At 44.8% G+C, this 23,141-nt stretch overlaps 1 protein-coding gene across 2 annotated transcripts in view; it reads left to right on the forward strand.

Annotated features, from left to right (window-relative positions):
- Nucleotides 1-17,338, forward strand: part of KLHL26 (kelch like family member 26) — a 42,624-nt gene extending 25,286 nt beyond the window's left edge. For both annotated transcript variants that reach the window (XM_086947027.1, XM_086947028.1), the window contains exon 3: nt 12,614-17,338. In XM_086947027.1, the coding sequence (XP_086803153.1) occupies nt 12,614-14,195 (1,582 nt within the window). In that variant the 3' untranslated portion in view covers nt 14,196-17,338. The remainder of the gene's footprint in view (nt 1-12,613) is intronic.
- Nucleotides 17,339-23,141: the final 5,803 nt, after the last annotated feature.

The raw sequence follows: 23,141 nt of genomic DNA on the forward strand, positions 1-23,141 counted from the left end.
CAGGAAGCATCAGCCTGGTGATGGGCCAACAAAATATGCAAGGCACGCCTCAGCTCAGTTTGTGTGACTGTCTAGAGTGAATGCACAAGAGCCCAACTGTCATCCTAACCCAGATATGGATTGCCCATTTTCTAAAAGTGGCATTTATAAGCACGCCATTTAAAAAACAACTGTACAAAAAGAAGTTTTTTTAAATTGTGAGTTCAGAGACCCCAAAACGCATATCTCTATCTGCTCCAGATGGGGTGTTACACTTAAAGACAATCCGCATGTTGGCCTGTAGGAGAGATGGGCCTTGCAATACTAAAATATGAATATAGCAGTATTTTACTATTAGGACATGTAAAACACACCAGTACATGTCCTACCCTTTAAATACACTATACCATGCCCATCGATCTGCCTTGGGCCTACTTAGGGGCGACTTACATGTAGTAAAACGGAAGGGATTGGACCTGGCAAGTGTGTGCACTTGTTGGGTTGAAATGGCAGTTTAAAACTGCACACACAGACACTGCAGACACTGCAGGGGCAGGCCTGAGTCCTGTTTAGAGGGCTTCTCATGTAAGTGTCCCAGTCAGTGCTGCAGGACCACTAGTAGCATTTAATTTACAGGTCTCGGGCATGCCTGGTGCACTTTACTAGGGACTTACTAGTAAATCAAGTATGCCAATCATGGATAACCCAGTCACCAATACAATTTACACCTCGAGCACTTTAACTTTGACGCTGGTCAGCAGTTGTAAAGTGCCCAGAGTCCTAAAGCCAGCAAAAACGAAGTGAGAAAAATACACGAGGAAGGCAAAAAGTCTGGGGATAACCCTTTAAAAAGGGCCAGGCCCAACCTCTCAGAAACGCTTCAAACAAACCATTAAAATATATTGATAGATTCCCTAACTATATGCACAAAGCACGGAGCACAGTTCCTGTGCCTGGAAATGTGGAGCACAGCCCGCATATATTTCTGGTGGCAGCTCAGCCTTCGGTCCGAGCATGACACTAACCGAGCAGGCTGCTGTAGTGCTCCTAATAACTCGACACTGGCACATTGCTGCTAAAATGTGTACTTTATGCGGGAACACAATAAAATGTACACAATTTCATTGGCTTTGATGTGTGTTGATAGACTGATTAAAAAGTAGCTTTATCCATATTTATCCTTTCCCTAGCCACCATGTTATAGAAATGTCATGGGCTGCATCATCTTCGGTAGCTGAAATTGTGTATTGTATTGTGTACTGTGAAATCCTCTTCAGAATAATGTGGTGTATATTTTGAACGTCCGACGTTGTCTTGCAAGAGCCAAAAATTAGTCTTGCCAGGTTGTAAGGGAGGATCAATTAAAATAATTCACTGTACCTATTTTTGTTTCCTTTATCCTCCCGACTATTCTATTAGTGTTCATACACACACACAATTGCGAAAGTCTCAGAACATCCCTAAAATGTATTCATATCTTATGGGCATTAGCAACAAATTTCAAGGTTGTGGCCCTACAGTGTTTGCTCAATTCTTTATTGGTCTTTCAAGCACCTAAGTCACCGCAATTATGTAAGTATGTATTCTGAGTGTTGGTGGAATAACCTTGTTGACTCTGAAAGTGATGTGTTAGTCATCTTTAAACATTTGCTAGTTATCATTCGGCTTCGTGGCTATTTCCTGCTTATTCTAAGTGCCACTTGTTAGCCAGGCTTATTTTTTTTTACCAATGCTGCTTCTAAGCTGAATCTTTATTCTGAATAAGAATTGCCCACTTGGGTTTTTAGCATCATATGATATCTTACCATATCTCCAACATCAGTTGGTATCATGAGCATCAGAAATTGTATTTAAAATGATGTTAACCAACTTCAATCAGTCTTTAGAACATTGGAGAAATAACATGTATCTAAAGTTGTCTGCTTACCTTGTTCCGGCCTACACACTATCTGTCAGTCCATTACTCCTGGCTACTACATTGACTGTATCTGACTGTGCAGCACTTGAGCAGTGCATACTTTCTAGAATACTTGTGTCTTGCACTTGTGTGTTTAATCTGTTAAGAAGGTCTGGCTTGGCTTGTCTTTTGTGAGAAAGTAATTAATGCGCCTCATTGTTTGAGCTTTAAGCATCAGATTTTTCTGCAAGTTAGAAGATTTGTGAGCACAGTTCTGTGCTCTTTATTCGACGTTGCTTGAATATGTTTTGTGTGTAGAAACAAAGGAATCGACTCGATCCGCATAGGAAACCGGCTCGACTTCCACCAGCCAAAATTGGAATTTTCTGTCAACTGAGCAACCTGTGTTTCCTTGAAGATATTTGTTATCACTGTTGGAAGCTGGCTCTTTATATACTATACCAAAAAGAGGTATAGTTGCACAGAGTCCAGTAAGTCCCCAAAGGTATGGGTGATGTTAAAGTAGATAATCCTTCCTCTCAAGTTAGTGCTAGCTGGGCTGACCAGTTAGGTCTATCAGAGGGTAGTGTTAAGCATTTGTTGTACACCCTCAGGCAAGAAATGATGTCATACACTCAAAAACGAAATCAAGACCAATTGTTTGTATGAAAAGTTGTTACCTAGTTTTTTTTTTTAAATTAGAACCAAGAATCGCTTAGTGCAGTTAAGTTATACAGTTTGTAAGACTGCTGATGCTTTTCAAGAATGCAGTATGGTGTGGTAAATGCAAAAAAGACTTTACAGTTTTAAGAAAACTTTCTGTACATGTCAATTAGATGACGTTTTAGGCTTTGAAATGATAAAGATACGCAATGCAATGTAATGTAGTGATACAGTTTAATGTATTTCTATGGAGGAAAATAAGGTTAGTGACTAACAGGTAAGTACTCTGTTTTGTAGTTTAGACTTGGGCTGATAGCACTTACGCAAGGCAGGGTTCAGGTAGGTAAAGAGAGTGCACCCTCTACGGCACAGAGGCGGTCGGGTGCAGAGGTCAAAGGAGAGGTCATGCCCAATGTAGTGTTATGGAGATGGCAGTGTACTCTGAAGAGCACTGGTCCCAGGTATGTATCTGCAGTTTCTGGTTCAGGCCGTAGGGATCAAAGGTAGGCACAAAGGGGGCCGCAACTAGGCACACAAGTACACCTCCAGCAGCACTTGGGTGGCAGGGTGCCCAATGCAAGCCAATGGAGGGCATAGGTTGGGAAAATACTGCAGGCTCGGCACAGGAGGCTTGGAGGAGGTACCCAGTGACTGGAAGGCGAAGTTGGAGTGCTGCTGGATGCTGGGACAATCGGTCGGGCACCCCTAGGCCAGGGGGCTGCAGGTGCAGAGGTGTCCTTTCGTGTCTGGTTTTCTCTTCAGATCCGGCCACACAGACCCTTAAATATGAGGAGGCAGGTGTCGCAGTGGAGGTCAGAGGACAGTGTCGGCTGGTGACATTTGAAAGTGGTGAGGGTGTAAAAGTTTGGAATTACTTTTATGTAGTGAGCGACGTGGGCAAGCTTAATGGACAAACATGGGGTCCAGGCTGGATCCTCCTCCAGAAGAAAAAATTGACAAAAGATCTGCACATCTTCAACCACCTCTCTTTCGTCTTCAGCACCCTCTTTGCACTCTTCCCCGAATGCACTTCCTTGCATCTCGCTCAGTTCACCACATCCAAACATACACTGCACTCACTCACATTGAAGCAATTCATTTTTCTTTTGCTTTTACCCTGTAAATATTTTGCCATCTGTGCACTCCCTTCACACATTTTCACAAAATTGCAATCACAACTGGAATACATGACCATTGTTCTGTGGGCCCTGCAGAGAGGCCAACCCACTGAAAGGGACTTTGCTTTGGCTTCAGCATCAGAGCTCTCATTCAAAACCCCTCATAAACACCTGCACTACTTAAAGTATGCACGGGAAAAAAGAAAGAAAGAAAGAAACAACATGATTAAATAGCTAACTCTCAAGGGAGGCAAGATTTAAGTAAAACTTGAAATAAGAGAGGAACTAAATCGCTGAAGTGCATTGCCTTAACATTTTTGAAATCATGTTTCATAAATCAATCAATGTTTTTGGCATTAATGTTGTTGAGGGCATGAGGATTGAGTCAGTTTTAATGCCATACTGTAGATAACTGTCTATTGTAAGCACATACCTCGTTTTTGCCCTTGACGTGGATATTTGTATCAACTTCACAGGAGAACAAGAAAACTGGCCTGCTCGTCTTTTGCATCCATTTCACGGGGGAACAAATGCTGCAGCTCCACTTCTAAGGGAACCAGAGGTGCGGAGCCAGGGCCGGGGGTGTCTCAGTAGGGTAGGTTAGCATGGTGAGGGGTCTCATAACAAAATGCATAATAGAAGATTAGCATTCTAACACTTACCATTACCGAGGACAAGGGGAACCAAAACACATGCGCACGGTGCGTGCATCTACTCCTAAATGTAACGAATGGGAAAGAGTGGGATCTATGTCTGTGAATGTCAGACGGCTTCTCTCACGCAGGGAGGAAGACTCCAACGCCTCAAACCATGACACTGACCGCTTCACTGGCCTATAGAAAGTACTGCCATAGACTACAAAAGCAACAATTCATTATGAAGGGCTTTAGAACAGTAAGCCCTGCTTTGTGCTACACAGTTCAGAAAGTTCTAATTCAGGCCACGGCGGGGCAGGTAGCCTGGGACAGACAGCCTTGATTTAAATACATTGATTTGTTTAGAGATACTATTGTATCTCTAAATAAATCGATCTATTTAATATTTGTACAGGATAGCAAAGGAAATAGTTTCAAGGGGGCGCGGCCGCAGAGCCCTTATGGAGAATCCACCCCTGGCTGGATCTAAGGTCAGGTACGCTGAGAACGTTGCTGTGGTGTTGGGCCACAGGGGTTATCAAGTAGGAGACGGGTCAGTAGGGCTGAGGCCAAAGCAGTTGTCCTCGTTCTCGTCCTCTTCTCTGCTGCACAGCTCTTTAATCCTCCTACTTCTCTTGTCGAAACTGAGGAGCAACATGCAGGAGTGCCCCTAAATACTAGATTTAGAGGTGGTACAGGGGTGTGTAGGTTGGGACCAATGGGTCCCTTCCCTGGGGTGTCTACACCTTCTCTTATGCCACCGTCTTGATTGGGGGAATCCCCTCATCTTCAAGATGGAGGGGACTAAGATGCGTGCTTCACTTCGCCTCCCTCATCTGAGGGGTGGGGTTGGCAAAGGTGGGCACACCTTCTTTTCTCACTAGGTTTTCCCGCCGATTCTCCTATCAGTGGTGGTCAAAACCAGTGGGAGCCAGCTGCTGATAGCAGCAGAGGCTGGTGGTTGCAAACAAAGCCTTTGAAGTTTCCCCTTCGTGGACCCTGCCCATCCTGGGGTAGGAGGTATGACACCTTTGCCCAGGAAGTGCTTTGTTTCAGGACCCAGAGAGTGGAGGGCTCTCCACCCAGGGGTCCACAAACGAGTCTGGTGGTGGCAGATGGCTAGTAGCCAGTCATGAACCACACCCGGGCTAGTCTTTTTTCTGGGGGCATCTCTAAGTTGGCCTCTGAGTGTATTTTACATTAAATCCAACCCTGGCATCCGTGTGGGTTTAATGTGCTGAGAAGTTTGGTCTGCACCTAAAACATGCAACCTGCAATGGCAGTGTGTGGGTGTTAAGGTGAAGGGTCCCTAAGTGTGGCATAATACATGCTGCAGCCCTCAGAGTTCCTCTCTGGTCCCAGGGCCCTTGATACCATGGGTAACTTATATAAGGGATTTACATGTGGCCCAGGGGTGTTCCATTTGTGGAGACAAAGTTATAGTTTTGGGAAAGAACACAGTCCCTGGGTACCTGATTGGCAGGAACCAAGGGCACACTCCGTCACATTGGCATCATATATCTGGCAAAAAATTCTCTGAAATGTTGGTATTGCAGGAAAATAGTCATCTGGTGCTTTTTAGGATCCTCTCTGAAAACCAGCCAGTGAGTGGGGACCCGCCCACTGTCCTTGAAGGGATAAGTCAGACCACAGAAAGATTGGATGGGCTAGGCATTCACATCCCCCGCACCCTACCTTTTGACTAACTCTGCCCCAGCACTATTGCAGTACATTATATTGCATGGCGAACCTGAACTATATACTTGCGAGGAAACCAAATAACCGTGGTTTGTAAATGCAAATGTGCCCTGATTAACTAAAAATAAATTTCACTCCAACTTAAAAAAAATTGAGTGGAGACCCTGTGGGCCTAATATCTTTATTTCATTGACTTGATCTGCTTGTCTTTACTAAGTGTCTGTGTTTCTGAAGCCTTATGGACTCCTAACTGGTTGAGCAAGGTTGGAACCTCCAGAGGCTCAGCTGGGAGTAGTCACTATCGCTCGTTTCACCTTTTAAAACTTGTGTAGAAAGCGCTTTTTAAAAACACTCACCAAGCTTCCTGGCACCCGATCCACTCGGTGCAGGCACCCCCACACAGCGGAATTAGCGCTGAAGACGGAGAATCTCTGACAACTTCTGCCGCCATTACCCACGCCCAGCCACGGGCCACGCCTACTTCGAGGCCATGCCCCCTGTACCCGTCCTCTGCCCTATAAACATGTGTATCTACCGGAAGCGCAGCGGACGCGACGATTGCGCGCCGAAGGCGCGCTTAAGGCAAGCTCGTCTGCGCTCGTCCGCGCCGAGTCCGGGCCCAGGGCCATACACCCTACACCTCAGTCACAAGAGCCCAGGTATTACAGTGCTGAAACCCTTCACAGTCTCAGGCCCGCTGCTACGACCTGCCTATTGCATCTATATCACGCTGAAAACATTCCACATACCTGTCCTAAATGCAAATTAACCCTCAAACCTAAGCCGACCACAGAACTGACACACGACTACCGTATGTTTATGCTAAATTGCAGATCCTTGCCGAAACATAGAGCGGAAATTGCCCTACTATTAGAAGAACGCATGCCGGACATAGTATTCCTGACGGAAACATGGCTCACCACAGACTCCGACCCTGCCCTAGTAACCGCCCTCCCTCCAGGCTTCCAAATCACTCGGCAGGACCGACCTGAGGGGAGAGGAGGAGGTCTTGCAATCATTTATAAAGAACAGTTTCATTGCCGAGTTACTCCTGAAACCATTCCTGACTGTGAGAGCCTTGCCTTCAGTCTCGAACTTTCCCCCAATAACTGCTTCTCAGGAACACTTATCTACCGCCCCCCTAAGCAATTCCACAATCTTCTTCCTTCGATTGTGGCGGAACGCCTGAGTACCACTTCTAATTTCACTCTGTTAAGTGATCTCAACCTTCATTTCGATTCTGCATTGGATCATACAGTCACTACGCTCGTGGATGACTTAGCTGCTCTGCAACTAACCCAACACGTCAAAACCCCAACTCACGTTAAGGGCCACCTGTTGGACCCTGTGTTCAGCAACTGTGTAGACCTTGTAGCCGGACTACCGATTCCGCTCCCATGGACGGACCACTTACTGGTCCCCTTCACCTGGACCACACTTAAGCCTCCACCGACTGCACCCACTACAAGATTCACCAGAGCATGGTCTCGCCTCTCAGTCGACGAATGGTCCATCAAGCTCGCCAGCAACCAACCCCTCTACAATGAGGATCCTTGTCTAGCCAACCAGGCTTACGAAGACTGGATCACACAAACTCTTGAAGACACCCTCCCTAAAAGTAAAACCACGCTGAAACGCTCCCACAAAACTGCCCCCTGGTACACGGAGGCCCTCGGGGGAAAAGAAACGCCAATGCAGAAAAACCGAAAGACGATGGCGTTTAGACTATTCTCCAGGAAATAAAACTCGCTACCGAGAGTCAATCAATGACTACAAAGCAGAAGTCAAAGCTGCTCAGGCTATATACTTTTCGAACAGAATTATCCTAGCCAAATCAAAACCAAAAGAAATTTTCCAAATTGTGAAAAAACTAACCAAACCCCCACCTAGCCTGCACGAAACAAAATCCACGACCCACTGCAATAACGTAGCTGAGTTTTTCCAACAAAAAGTTAACAAAATCTACTCATCCTTCCCCCCCATAGATACCACCCCCTCAGCCCAGACCAATACAATCATGGCAACCTCCCCCCCCCCCCCCCCCCATCCCTTCAGCCTCAACCTATTCTGGATCACTTCCCCCTCCTGGATCTTGCAACCCTTGAGTCCATGGCTCGGAAAGTCAAATCCGGTTCCCCTGATGATCCAGCCCCGCCAGACATCATAATTTCAGCCTCCCAGATCACACTGCCAGCGATTAGGGATGTCTTGAATGTATCTATCACCTCCGGCACTGTCCCTCCTGTCTGGAAACGGGCCATGGTCCGAGCATTGTTAAAAAAAAACAATCTGGACCCCTCTGATTTCAGCAACTACCGGCCTATCTCCTTGCTCCCGTGGGTGAGTAAAATCCTGGAAAGATACATTAATCTCCAACTGGTGAATTTCTTAGAAGACCACCAATTGTTAGACCCCACCCAGACGGGTTTCAGACCCAAACACGGAACCGAGTCTGCCCTCCTTATGGTCACTGAGGAATCCAGAAAAATCCTGGATCAAGGAGGATCAGTGGCAGTGATCCTCCTCGACCTCAGCGCGGCATTCGACACGGTCAGCACCGACACCTTGCTGCACCATCTGTCTAGTGTCGGAATCAAGGACAAAGCCTGGCTTTGGTTCAAATCCTTCCTGGCGGACAGATCCTTTCGAGTATTCAATGGTGAGTCTCTGTCCACTAGTAGACCACTGAGGTGCGGAGTCCCTCAGGGCTCCTCTTTAAGCGTCCGTCCATTTGGGGTTAAGATTATTTCTTACGCGGACGACACACAGCTGGTGGTCTCATTGGCGCAGGAATCCAACACGCCAATGTCAGGCCGACTTAGAGAGTGCCTAGAGGAAGTAAAGAGCTGGATGTCCTCATCATCCCTCAAACTAAATGGGGACAAAACGGAGCTGATGCTCCTGGGCTCCTCCGACCCCAGCTTCTTCAACTATTTGTGCCCCCCCCCCCCAGCACCCAAGGACAACATCAAGAGCCTTGGGGTGTGGCTGGATAGATCCCTCTCATTCAATACCCAGGCCACAAAACTTTCAGCTACCTGTTTTGGCCTCCTTATGATGTTAAAAAAAATCCCTTCTACCCATGGAAGCTAAGCAGGTAGCCATCCAGGGCCTAATACAGTCTCGCCTAGACTTTAACAACGTGCTCTACCTTGGCGCTCCAGATTACACCTTACGCAGACTCCAGACAGTGCATAACTGTGCGGCTCGCTCACTGCTCGAGCTTCCTCGCAGACAATCAGTGAGAGCCGGTCTGGTCAGCCTTCACTGGCTGCCAGTGCGCCAGAGAATCCTCTTCAAGGCCATGTGCATTGCCCATCAGGCCTTCTGGGACACAGGTTCTATGATTACCCGTGACTTAGTCACCCATTACTAACCCAGCAGAAACTTCCGCTCAAGCCAGACCTTTATGGCTATGGCACCAAGAATAAAAAAGACTAGGTCTGGCGGCAGGACATTCTCCTATAATGCATCCAAGACCTGGAATACTCTCCCCCTACATCTTAGAGCCAACCCCAACCTGTCTGCATTCCGCAAGCAGTTAAAAACATTCCTATTCAACCATCCCCACTAATTCTCTGCTAGCCACTCTACGAGGTCACCTCTGTTATTTCCTAGCGCTTGGACGCCCCTGGGCAGCAATTCGCGCTCTATAAATTTACCTTCATTTCATTTCATTTCTTAAAAACATTTGTTGGCGCCACCCTTTCTTCAAGGTGGAGTTTTTTGTTGAACAAACGTGAGACTCTTTCTAAATAATGTACCTTTGATGTTCCTAGGGGTTGTCCCACCTTGCTGGTGGTGCAGAGATTTGGTCTAAACTAAATGTAAATTTTCATGTGTGGATGTGTTCAGGGAGGTTTTCTGTTTTGAGTCGATTCTGTTGGGGAGCAAGCCCAGTGTGCAATTGAAATATTCTCCCCCAGCACAGCGGGGGAATGTAGCCAGCAGGGAAGGGGTTAATCTTTCCACTGTTGTCAGTCAGATCTCCAAATTTGAAAAATAATTGGCAACACGCGCCCCCCTCATCAACCTCCCCCTACATTATCAAAAAGATCATCGTCCAATTAACCTTTTGGTCTCTTATTCATCTTCTCAGGAGTGCTGGAAAGGGCAGGGTAAGCTTTGGTTGTGCCAGTCTGAACTGTTATGAAATAAATGTATTTTGTAGCATTTTTTTGTTAGCAACAGGGAAAACAGTTCCCACCATCTGAAGTAGTCGTACCTTGGAGACAGTGATATTAGGCTCAGTGTTAAAACGTCATTGATGACCAATAACCCAATTCGCCTTTTCATAATGTGTGCGCAGAAGGAAAATTCCAGAATCCGTAAAAGAATTTAATATGTTACTGGAAAACAAAACCGCCATCCCATTTTTAAGAATCTAGGTTTTCTAAAAATGGTGAAATAATAAAAACAGACTGTTCCTACATTGTTAAATTAATCATTGTGCCTGGCTGTGAGAGATGCGGCATGTTAGCAGTGTAGCTGAGAATCTGAAAGTCTAATCATGTCATTTGTATTCATAACAGTAACCTTTTTCCTGTGTTTGTCTGCTGTTAACAGCGTGATCGCCAAGTCATTTTCTGGTATCATTTTCGTTTAGTTAAACAGGGCTATGGGACACTGATAGAACACGCTCCAGAGAAATAATACCTCATTTGAGTCAAATGTAGCAAAATATCATGACCAATAGGAACTCCTAGCTACTTTAACCCTTTCATGCTTGCAGAAATGCCGATTAATTTAGCTTATCTTATTTTTTTATCATTTAAGGCTTACTGCCAGATATTGAAATCCTCTAGTTGAGGCATTCATTGCCAAGTTATGAGAATGAGTGTTTCTCACAGTAATTAATCATTTCTACAAACGGTGTAAAAAAACTAAAAATATTTTATAACATGTTTTTAAACACTTAATCTCTTTATGTCTGGCTAGACACAGCTGTAGTGGGTTGCCAAGTTTGTGAGGAAGGAAAGAAAACCTGCAAAGAGGGGCTTTGGGTCAGCCCTTTGTAGCCATGGGTTGCATTGGAATAGTGCACTTCAACCACTGCTTGATGAAAGGGTTTTGACGCTTTATTAAATAATCATAAAAAGGTTTATCTGCTTTGTTTCTGACAGTAATACCGTCAATGAGTGAACCAGTGGTTGAACATCAAATAAACCAACTAATAATTTGGGGTACGTAGGCGCGGACGCCAGACACTTTGTTAGAAAAATAATAACCTGAGTGTATACAAAAAAAATAATTTAAAGCGAGGATGAGTCATGCAGTTACCTACAAAACAAATGTCCTAAAAAGTAATTGAAAGACATGAAAAAGGAATATTGAAGAACAGGGCACAAGATAAAATTGCATATAGAAATCATCCTTTTCTGCCTGCCGCAGTAGCGAATAATAAGCCGCCATCCTTTGAATGCTAAGCAGATGCTGAATAAGTCATAGTTGGGGGGGGGGGGGGGGGGGGGGGGGTTGGGTTTCTTGTTTCCTGTTAGTTGATCAGCGGGAAAACCAAGGCCCAAATTGACAACACGTTTTGCCGCTCTGCACTTGCACAGATTGTGGAAAATGCACCTGTTGCATGGGTATGGATTTACAATATAAGTCTGTGCATGAACAAAGCATTTCAGCACAAGACCCACTTTTTGGACCAGGTCGTAGTACGTGGTGGGTGTAAATTTCCACGCATCTGTCTTTTGTGCTGCGTCGTAGCTGCCACGTAGCGTTGTTTTCATATACTTTAATTTTTGAGTCCATTTTATAGTATTTCTGAAGGACAAAAGAATGCATATTTCAAAAAATCCCATCTGATACAGTGGATTTGGCACAGGCTGTGTTGCCAGGTGTATCTATCTTAATATGCGTAATATGCACAGCAGGAGTGTTCGGCATAGGTTCCGGAGGGCTGGAGCCAGATCAGATAGTCAGGATAACATCTAGCTTTGGAAATTATTTCCATATCGAATTATTGTATGATCATCCCCCGGCATGTTAAACTCATTTTTGCTTTTTAGTAGAGGTCCACCACGGTTTGTGGGGCAGATTGTTACAGAGGTAACCCCACAAGACAATGGGACGGAGGACTCACCCTAGATCAGGCGGGTCACTGGTGCTGCTTACGGGGGAGTCTTCTCGACATCTAACTGTAGCAGATGGCAGATCTGGGGGAGTTTCTTCTTGTAACATGTCTGCCAGACGCACCATCTTGTGGATGTGCTGCAGAAGGGGCTGGTAGTGAATCTTAAATGGGGGGTGAGGATTGCAGGGGTTTTGAAAACCCCTTGTGAAAACATTTCCAGATAAACCCTTTTGTACTTTATTTACGAGCTATCCACTTTCATGCATTTGAATTCTCACGGTGACGAAACAGGGAATTTCATCAAACTCTTCAAAGTAGATACCATGTGCTATTAACTTGAAATACTTTGCATTGTTATTTTATTTTTTTAAATAAAGACAATATAGTTTGTTTAGTTTCAAATCAATTATGACTTCTGAGTAAATGTATTAAAAATAAAAAGATGTCATTTGATATGTAAGTGGTGTATTGTTGGTCTTACAATCTAGCTATGGAATAGCTTAATGATATTGCTTAACACATGGCTGTTTCTTTCTTTCAGGGCAATGTTCACCGGCGGAATGCGAGAGTGCACTCAAGATGTGATTGAACTGAAAGGTGTGTCTGCCAAGGGACTCAAGCACATTATTGACTTTGCCTACAGTTCAGAAGTGACCCTCAACTTGGACTGCATTCAGGATGTCTTGGGCGCTGCCGTATTCCTCCAGATGGTACCAATTGTGGAACTCTGTGAAGAGTTCCTGAAGTCTGCTATGAGTGTTGAAACCTGTCTCAATATTGGGCAGATGGCGACGACGTTTAGCCTCGCCTCTTTAAAGGAGTCTGTGGATGCCTTCACATTTAGGAATTTTCTTCAAATTTCTGAGGAAGAGGACTTTCTTCATCTACCTTTGGAGAGACTGGTCTTCTTCTTGCAAAGTAACAAGTTAAAAAACTGCAGTGAAATTGATCTTTTCCGCGCTGCTATCCGTTGGTTACAGTTTGATCAGTCCCGTCGTGCCAGTGCCAGTCAAGTACTTTGCCACGTCCGATTTCCTTTAATGAAATCCTCGGAGTTGGTGGACAATGTTCAGACTGTCGACATCATGGTAGAAGATGTCTTGTGTAGACAATATCTCCTCGAAGCATTCAATTACCAAATCTTGCCTTTTCGCCAGCATGAAATGCAGTCCCCTCGGACCACCATTCGGTCAGATGTTTTGTCTCTGATAACGTTTGGCGGGACCCCTTATACGGATAATGACCGCACTGTGAGCGGCAAGGTGTACTACCTTCCCGAAATCAGTGCCCGACAGTTCAAGGAATTGACAGAGATGGAAATGGGCAACAGCCATGCATGTGTTGCAGTACTGGACAACTTTGTTTATGTTGTGGGTGGCCAGCACTTGCAGTATCGCAGTGGAGAAGGAGCTGTTGACGTCTGCTTTCGCTACGACCCACACTTAAACCAATGGCTGCGCATTCAAGCCATGCAGGAGCGGCGGATACAGTTCCAGCTCAATGTCTTGCATGGAATGTTGTATGCAACGGGAGGCAGAAACCGAGCGGGTAGCCTTGCATCTGTCGAGCGATACTGTCCCAAAAGGAACGAATGGACCTACATATGCCCTCTAAAACGCAGGACGTGGGGGCACGCGGGTGCCACTGCTGGGGGCAAGCTGTATATATCTGGGGGCTATGGCATATCCGTGGAAGACAAAAAGGCTTTGCATTGTTATGAGCCAACGCTAGACCAGTGGGAGTCTAAAGCACCAATGAATGAACCCCGAGTACTTCATGCCATGGTTTGTGCAAACAGTAGAATTTATGCACTTGGAGGCCGCATGGACCATGTCGACCGGTGTTTCGATGTTTTGGCTGTGGAATATTATGTGCCTGAGACCGACATATGGACAACTGTGAGCCCGATGAGGGCTGGACAATCTGAGGCAGGCTGCTGCCGGCTAGAAAAAAAGATCTACATTGTGGGCGGGTACAACTGGCACTTGAACAATGTCACCAGTATCGTGCAGGTCTACAATACGGAGAGCGACGAGTGGGAGCGGGACCTGCATTTTCCCGAATCCTTTGCTGGAACAGCATGTGCTCCTGTGATCCTACCACAGACCACCACTCAGAGATAACAGACCTGCTGCTTACAGCCACCTGCAGTGCACCTTACCTTTTGTGGTGTTACCAAAGTTGTAATGCTGACCATAGGAGACGATGCACAATAAACAGAAAGCAAATATCTTGGTATACCACTGTGGCACTACGTTAGGGTGAAGATGGCGCAATAATCTGTTTCAACAGGCCTCAACATTTACCTAAATATACACTCTGAGTGTATATAAAGCATTTTAAAGTTAATCATAATTAACATGAAGCACAGTTTTGCTGATACTTTGATAAGCATTTAGGAACCAATGCCACCATTGTTTATTAACTGCTGAACTAGTCTACTCTATCGTAACACATTTTATAACCTACAGACCTCAGATACAGAAAAAAATAAAAGAAAACCTGTAAACTTGCAGCACAAGTCAAGAAAGCCTTCCTCAAATTCCATATTGATGGAATCAATTTTGCATAAAAGTTTATTTCTTACTCTTGAAATATTTTAGTGGGGATTTAGTTAGGTGTGCAGCAATGTGTTGTTTTGTTTTTACCACCCTTGAAAAAAGTAGCCCATCAGCACAATTCTTGTTTGCTATAGGCTTCCCCGTTTGTGTCTGTGCGTTTTATATGCACCGTGTTTATATTTATCCACTAAACATTGTCCGAATTAAGGCCTCTTAGGTTGCCGTATCGGCATCTATTTCCTGCCTTCTATAAAATATTCTTGAATCTTGGCCAGGCCTGCCCAACATGGAGTTTCTGATCCATGTGGCATTTGTAGGACAACCACATTCTAACTAATGGTTTTGAATTTACTTTTTGTTGTAGGAAATTTGCACTTGCACAAAAGATGGAGTGTATGTCTTCTACCAGCCTAGGCTGCTGATGCACAGTGTGCGCTCATGGTGGGGCGAGCGGGGTAACGTGCATGTCTTGCATATCCCTGAATCACCAAGCAAGATGGTGAGATCTGGGTCTGGTTCACAATCCATTCCGACTACTACTCCACTGCGTAGAATGTGTCTGTATGTCTAAATGCTACTTCCATGTTTCTGTTTCATAAGCCTTGGCATCATTAGGCCTTTATTACGATGAAGTTGCTCATGGGAGCCAGTGCATAGTCCTAGTATTTGCTGTGCCAGTCTCAATGTATCTACCTGTGCTGCAAGCCATTCTCCTAAGCTTCACATCTGGCTTATGAATTGGGACCAGCAGGCTTTAAAAATACAGCTGTACATCTAAGAAGGGCATTTTGCATTTTTATTACATTGACCCATTGTATTTTCTTTTATTTCATGTGATTATTTTCAAAACCTGGCTTGGGTCAGGTGTTTGTGAACCAATGATGGAACCCCCAGTGGCAAGTGTGGCTTCTTCTGGGATCCGGAAGTGGTGGCTTTGCAAGCGCGGCATGCTGCATCTCCTTTTACGAATCCTCTTTGGGCCCTTAAAGAAAAACAGAATAGCTTCTGGGGATGTCCAAAGAATAGGGCATGATTTCAGTTGACTAAAAGAATATTTTCCCTGAGTTATCTATTAACTATAGTCACTCTTGAACTTTTCCAGTCGAGTCTGCTGCCCTTTAGCTATCGTTCGGTGGGTTATCCTGTTAGTATTTTCAACAGACCCTGTACGATCATTAAATCTAGACAGGGCTCACTCATTTTAACTAGCTCAGTACACCCCATGAATTTGTTTCTATACGGCAGTACTCAACCTATTTTAATTCACAACTCGCACTCACACCACTACCTTGACCACATACCCTCACTCGCCATACAGCTGTCTCTGAAAAGCGGGAGCCCGTCGGGCATTGCAACGCCAGCCCGACGAGGAGCATAGCCCAAATTATGAAGCATGATATCCTTCGGGGTGTGTGAGGGCAATCCATAAGAGACCTGTTCACTCCTTGACCCTCCCCACAGGAACTGCACATTTCTTTGAATTACGCATTTTTTAGGAGCATAGTGCAGGACCTCATCAAAAGCTCCTGGTTCCTCTCTTGTTTAAAAAACACACACACACACACACACACACTGCGGACACCAGTTTTACCACTGAATTAAAACAAAGCTTATTTACTTCCAGCCAATTTACTGGACCACTTGAGTGTTCTGTGTGTTATTTCAGTGTAGTATTTGCGCCAGCTTTTTTTGCCACAGTGTTCTCCAGCAGAACTATAGGAGGATTGCTTCCATACCAGATTTTCATGATAACCATTGACTATGTAAAAGGTCTCCATTTAGATGAATGTGATTTATTCTGCCTCCTGTGGTTATTTTGAAGATCTGGCATGGGTCCAGCTTCCCGGACCTACGTTGGCATATATTGATCAAACAGGAATGCGTCCATTCTGAAAAGTGGTTGATTAGAGAGACATTGACCAAGAACCTTCCCCTTAGCTGTGCGAGTTCTTTGTATTTTCTTTGCAGTAAGTTGATCTTGTTGTGACGTTGAGGAAGACACAGATGGTTGTTGTGATCCATTTCCATTGACCATGAAATACCATTGATTCTACACACCAGGCAGTTATTATGCACATGCATTCCTGAATGTAACCGCAGAAGTGTTGGCCACTGGTTTTACTGAGTGGCTGTGCCCATTCGAGACTCTTGTTTCCTTTACAACTGTGAAATACACTGAGCCTTCAAAATGTATCGCCTTGTCATCTTTTTGGTGCCATTTAACTTGCATGTGTGCTGTGTATGTTTAAAAATTGTTCCAGACACTGCAGAAATTGAACATGTAAAATAAGAATTGACTGACCTATTGGTACAACATGATTTGTGTATAGGAATGTAAGGTGGTTTTCTGCAGCTAGAGCCATCAACCATGAAACCTGGAAGGGTCTGTGCTTTGAGTACACCTACCTGTCGGAGAGAAGTATACCTCTGGTTTCTGTCCTGCGGTAGTTGGAGCAGACAGGCTGTTACCTGGCATGTTGTTGACGACATCCAAGCCTTTCTGGGTCCGAAGGCCATACCATTGCATCTGGGAGACGGGTCACTAACACCATGCCAAGAATGGGCGTTCAGCCTCTTGAGTAGACAGGCGAAACTGATTCCGAGCCAGTTTTCTCTCAGGCAGCACAAAGTACACTTTGTAAATGTTACTTTTCCAGTAAAGTTATCAAAAACCTGATTGCATCATTAAATTAGGTTTTTGAAACTAAGTAGAAATTTGCTGATTAATTATTCTGTCCTTTTTCCATTTTGGGGTGTGAAGTATGAACTTTATTGAGGTCTACACATGACAAATCTAGCATTGCCTGCACAATGAAAAAAGATTTTGGACCATTTTGTTCTTACCATTTCCAATATGTACTGTGCCAATTGTTCCATTGGGAACCTCCCCTTTGGGCTTACAAGTCACACTTTAGAGGTGACATCCTTAATATATAAGCCTATATTTTACCATGGCAATGACACTTCTTCTCCCTGCCCTGCAATGCTCCTAAACTATACAATATAATATAGCACATTGCTGCTTCTTGCAGCCATATTTCTTGTCATGTATGTGGGGGGTGTAAATACACACTACAGCTCTCGTGTGGCATGTAACTTCCAGACGACTTGTGCAATTTCAGCATCCACTTACAGTGAGCTTACTGGAAAGTTAAATATAGGATTTGGCAAAATCAATTTTAAAGTACCACTTTAGGGGTAGAGCACATATAGGGGCTCATTAGGATCGCGGTTTTCCCCCATCCTCCGGGCCGGCGGAAGCCACCGCCGGCCCGGAGGATGCGGGAAAACCGCTGCTGAGCCTCAAAAGACCCACCGCCATATTAGGATGGCAGTGGGTCTTGAAATCTGTCCGCAGCTTTTCCGCCGCGGTCGCCTTCCGACCGCGGCGGAAAAGCTTTAATATGGCTGGCGGTGTCTATCAGACACCGCCAGCCATATTATGATGGTGTAAAATGTATGCTTTTCCGCTGCGGCTTATCTGCTGTGGAAAAGCATACGGACCTTCACTTTGGGGGCCCGTTGCGGGCCCCCTGGGTGAAGGGGGGGTGGGGGATGCGCATGGGGGTACCTATGGTACCCCCCTGCATTTGCGTGAACAAAGCAGCAGGCACCGCGCGGTGCCTGCCGCTTTGTGCATGCAAATGCACAACTTACATTTTTAACATTGCGGCGGGTGCTGCTTCAAGCAGCACCCGCCGCAATGTTAAAGATACAAGATGTGACCGCCAGGGTGGCGGTCACATCCTAATTCGGACGGAGGGAAGGCCGCTGCCCCTGCGGACGGTCCCTCCTACTCTATGGTGGCGGACAGACTCAGGTCCGTCCACCATCATAATCAGCCCCATAGTGTGCTGAATATTAATGTCACACTAAAGAGTCATAATACAGGCAAAAATATGGATTTGAAAAAAGGTAAACATCAAGGAATTCCTTGCAGAAAAGGCAACTTTGCCACACCTAGCTAAACTATTACTGTGCCATGCTACGGTTGCACCTTGTTTTTTTGTTAGAACTTTGTATGGTGTAGAATGAGGCTGGTCTGTTCGGCCAAGGGACTGTGGCCACAGGGTAAAGGTTCTCCTCTTTGTTGAGATGCTATAGAACCAGGCTCTGTGGATGGTTAACGTTAGTAGCCAATTGACTAATTTGTAACAAAAATAATAATAAAATAAGTGCTGTGGTCAATGGTTTTGCGTAAGAGTACGCAAATGATGCTGCCGTATGCTGGCGTTGCCTAATACCAAGGCTGTCGATTGTTGATTCAACCTAGAGTCTTTTTCATCCATCCCTTACAGTTCTTGTCTCTTTATCTCACTTGTGTAGTTTATTTTATATTCTTGCTTTCTCACACTTTTTCGTCGCTTTCCTGTCTCTCTCTTCCTCCTAATGTCACCCTTTTCTGCCTTTCTCTCTCTCTCGCTCTCGGTCAAAGTCTGATGAAGAAAAATAAATCCCAGTCCCCAAAATTGATTGTCACTGCCCAGGAGCTGCAACCGCCGGCATAAATTACGCCCCAATCTTGCCTTCCTCATGGATCTTATGACGTTTTGAATTATTCAATTTATTCCTGATGAGAATGTTTTATGTGTCTGCTTGGAGCAAGGCTGCCAAATGTAATTTTAACTTTGACCTAAAGTTATTAGAATTAAATTTGCGTCCAGGAGGCTGACTTGCAGCTCTCTTAATACCAACATTAATGCGACAAAGGGGAATCTATTGAGCCTGGAAAATAGAACATTCATCAAAGAGGAGCACCTGAGTGAGGAGACTCCTAAGACATGCAAGACTTCATGCGGGATTTTAAGAATATCATATTTTGTTTCCTAGAAGTTAAACCCCTCAAGGCCGGTGTAGAGGTTCCTTTATAGTGGTAAAAATGTATCCTTCAAAGAGGATTAAAATAAGGGAATTGGCGTATATTTTATCTCATCTATTTTTACCTTCAGCTCTGCTTTGGTACCAGTAAAACAGTTAAAAATTGTTTATCCTTGAATCCAGTAGTGGCCAGGGTTAAGGCAAAGTGGCGGGCGGAGGTAGGAGCTGAGGTGGGTGGGGGGTGGGATGGGGGATTGTCCGAGAAAGAAAGAAGAAAAAAAGAACTTGCCTGCAACGTCGCCGTTCTTCTGCTCCTCTTGTGGCTCCACTGCAGGCAGAGGCTCCCAGCCTCCCCTGCGGCCAATCCTGAAGCTGCTCTCATACATGAGAGCAGCTTCAGTATTAGCCTGAGCACCTTCAATTTGCGTTCCCATGGAGACTGGGTGCCTCTGCCTGCTGTCTCCAACCCGACAACGCGGCTTGGGTTGGAGACCGCTCAGTGCGCATGTGGGCTTGGTCGGCCTGAGATGGCTGGCCAAACCCACATGCGCACTGATAGCAGGGCTTACCACTCCCCTTTGTCACTGCCCCGCGAAGCCCCCACCCCCAAGATGTGGCACTTAGAATTTGAAAAAGAAACTGGTAATAAACTTGTTTAATTTTTCAACTTTTATAGCTGCAGGTGTGTGGGGGTGGGCGACGCTCCTCCGCCATAGCGGAGGAGCCACCACTGCTTGTTAGTTGCATTGCATGTTCTGCACAGAGTTCCTACTGTGCTGCGTATAACTTGAACGTTGTATTTGTAACACTGGAACTTAAGAGAAGTTTACTTACATTTTAAAACAACTTTTAGGGTTTATTGCACATTCATCATATGCAGGGTAATGAAGGAGAGTGAGACTTCTGCAATCATCTAGTTAATCCATTTTATGTCCGCTGAAGCACATTGGATCATAGTCAAAAGTTCTGTCTCTGTCCCTACACTAGGATTACTCCAGGGTGCTTGTTTCCATGTTTCTCCACGCTAGAAGGCAATCTCATGACCGTACCTGCCTGCCTTTAACAAGGACATTTCTTAACTTACCCCAGGCACAGACGATCAGCTTTTCTCCCCCTAACAATGGCCCCCAGTAAGACCGGTGACTTTAAACCTTCACCATGAGAGGACGCTCTATGGTAGAAGATTTGACACCACCTTCTGTAAACCACTTTCGAATACTGAGTGGTCCAGCAACCAGACTATCCGGCACGGAAGTCCCCGCAGTCTGCACAAGTCATCATAACCGGTGCCGTGCCTCCGGGATCCTTCTCAGCACTTGCAGGTCACCAATGGGTCTGCCTCACTGCAACACTGGTTGACGATCCTAGACTCGTTCTGCCCAGAGTAAGAATTTGGATTCTACACCAATCGGCAAACAGTCTGCAAAAGTTCGGCAAGGTATGCACCATCATTGAAGACGCCTTAATAAACCGAAGGCTGAAGTCAGTCTCCTATGTCACAGCATGATAGCTCCTTTAAGCATTTGAAAAACCTTGAGATTCTGGATCCAGTCCCAGATACACCTATTGGACAAGAACACACGAGAACTGTCGCGTCTGGTTGTTTGCATTCTTGGCTACATTCTAGCCGTTGCAGAGTACTTCGGTTTGTCCTACTGCAGGCTTGTCCAGTAAAAGGCCATGGGGGACTGGATCAATGCCACATTTTCAGAATTATCTGTGGCTTAGTAAATGAAAACTTTTAGATCATATGTTAATTGATGAGGATATCCTGAAATCCTGTCCTGGAAGTGGACTGATGTTCGTTTACCCTTTCCGAGTGTATTCCATGGATTCATTCGCCACCCCGGCGGTCGTATTAAAAAATCTTTCGCAGTATTTCAGAAGCATTCATAAGCACTCATGATTGTGCCTGAGATTGGCCTTGAATCGTCTATGGTCATATAATTGGGGTCAACTGAAGACAAGCTGCCATTACATGCCTTTTGATCCCAGAGATGAAATTCTAACGATTGGACACTTCCTCCCCGCCCCAAGGATGTCACAGTGTTAGCATGACTAGTACAAAGTTGCCCTTCCCGCACTATGTTTCTGCGTGATTCCCCCGCTGCTGGTTTCACGCCTGCTGTAAGCACTTCCACACTTTAAATAAAATTGCAGGTAATCTTAACAGGATTCCAGACCATTAATGCAATCCAGCCAGAATCGGAAGCGGATCAGAAGAGATGAAAATCCCAGGGTCATTTAAACAAAATCCTCTCCGCGCACAATTCATGCATATAAAACACATCATATCGGGCATAATACATTTGCACTTTTAAAAAAACTTTTATTTTCTTTTGTCTTTGTGAAAAGCTCTTAATTCTGGAAAATGAAATCCATTGTTTTCTCTAAGTCCATCTACAGCCATTATGAAAACTTTTTTTATTGTTCTATTTTTTTTCCAGCTAGCCATCTTGCGGATGGCTATGGCAAGCGCGATTGTTTCCCTGGAAACAAACCCATCATTTGTGTGTGCAAAGCAATTCTTTTCAGTAAGGTTTTTTTATGGGTGTAGAGTAATTGCACAGTGATTCTTCCTTCTGTAAAAAGGTTTCAGAATAGTTCAGGAACACAAATGAAAGAACTTAAGCACATAATTGAACCTGTGGGCAAGGACGTTCCATGTCCTCGCCCACAATGAAAGCTTTCGCTTAATGAATTTGCAAGGTTGTTTGACAGTAAAGTGTTGGCTTAGATCCTAGAGTTTTTTAACTATTTTTTTACTTACTTTTTTTCATTCTGAGGTTCATGCTCACTCTGCACACTGTATAAATATGATTCCTTTTAATCCAGAATGGGGCATAATTAAGCACTATTGGGGTATTAACAGTGGATATTACCTATAGGCCAGGATGTCAATCGCAAATTATTTGCCCTCTTTGTATTTATTGGCTGAGCCAACATTCAGGGCATTTCTTTTGGTAAATTTTGATCTGTTTGAGCTAGACACATATTTTTTTTTTATAATGAGTAAAACGTGTAGCCTCAGAATTGTAAAATGTATGTGTCCCAAACTGTGATACTTTTTCAGTGACCAAAGAAAGCGAGCAGCCGCATCTTTCAGACCTGGTTGTGATTTCCTGGCCTCTACCGTGATTTCTAAAATGGTAAAAATGTACAACACTTTTAATAAACTTTTTGAGTCAACAAGTCCATCAGGAGCCTGTGAAATATGACCGTAATTCAGGGTGTATTGGGCTGTCATATGGGATAGAACTGTATACGAACATGGATTGTACCTTTGAAATCGCAATAAAGATTTTTTTTTATTTAGGGCGTAGCATGAGACATTGATGCTCTGCACCAACATTTGTATGGCTTTGAATAATTTCATATTTTGAATCGAATGGACAAGTGGACCGGGCATCAGGCCTCTGTTTGTGTCACAGGAGAATTGTGGCATCTGGGTGAGGCAGTGTGCCACGGTACAAGTTGGGAATATCCTTCTTTTTGTGATTTTTAAAAAAACGTGCATTTGTATGCACAAATCGAGATTTGCACGACTACTGGACTTCTGAATGGCGCTGTTAGTCCAGATGCACGCGCCCACACTTAAGAATCTGGTGTTTTTTGTCCTACTTGACTTGATAATTCACCTTGTTCCAAGACCTGTTTCTCCCTCGCTTGTGTGTGTCGCTTCTGTAACAT

This window comes from Lissotriton vulgaris, chromosome 12 (genome assembly GCF_964263255.1).
Source record: "Lissotriton vulgaris chromosome 12, aLisVul1.2, whole genome shotgun sequence".
NCBI classification, from domain to species: domain Eukaryota; kingdom Metazoa; phylum Chordata; class Amphibia; order Caudata; family Salamandridae; genus Lissotriton; species Lissotriton vulgaris.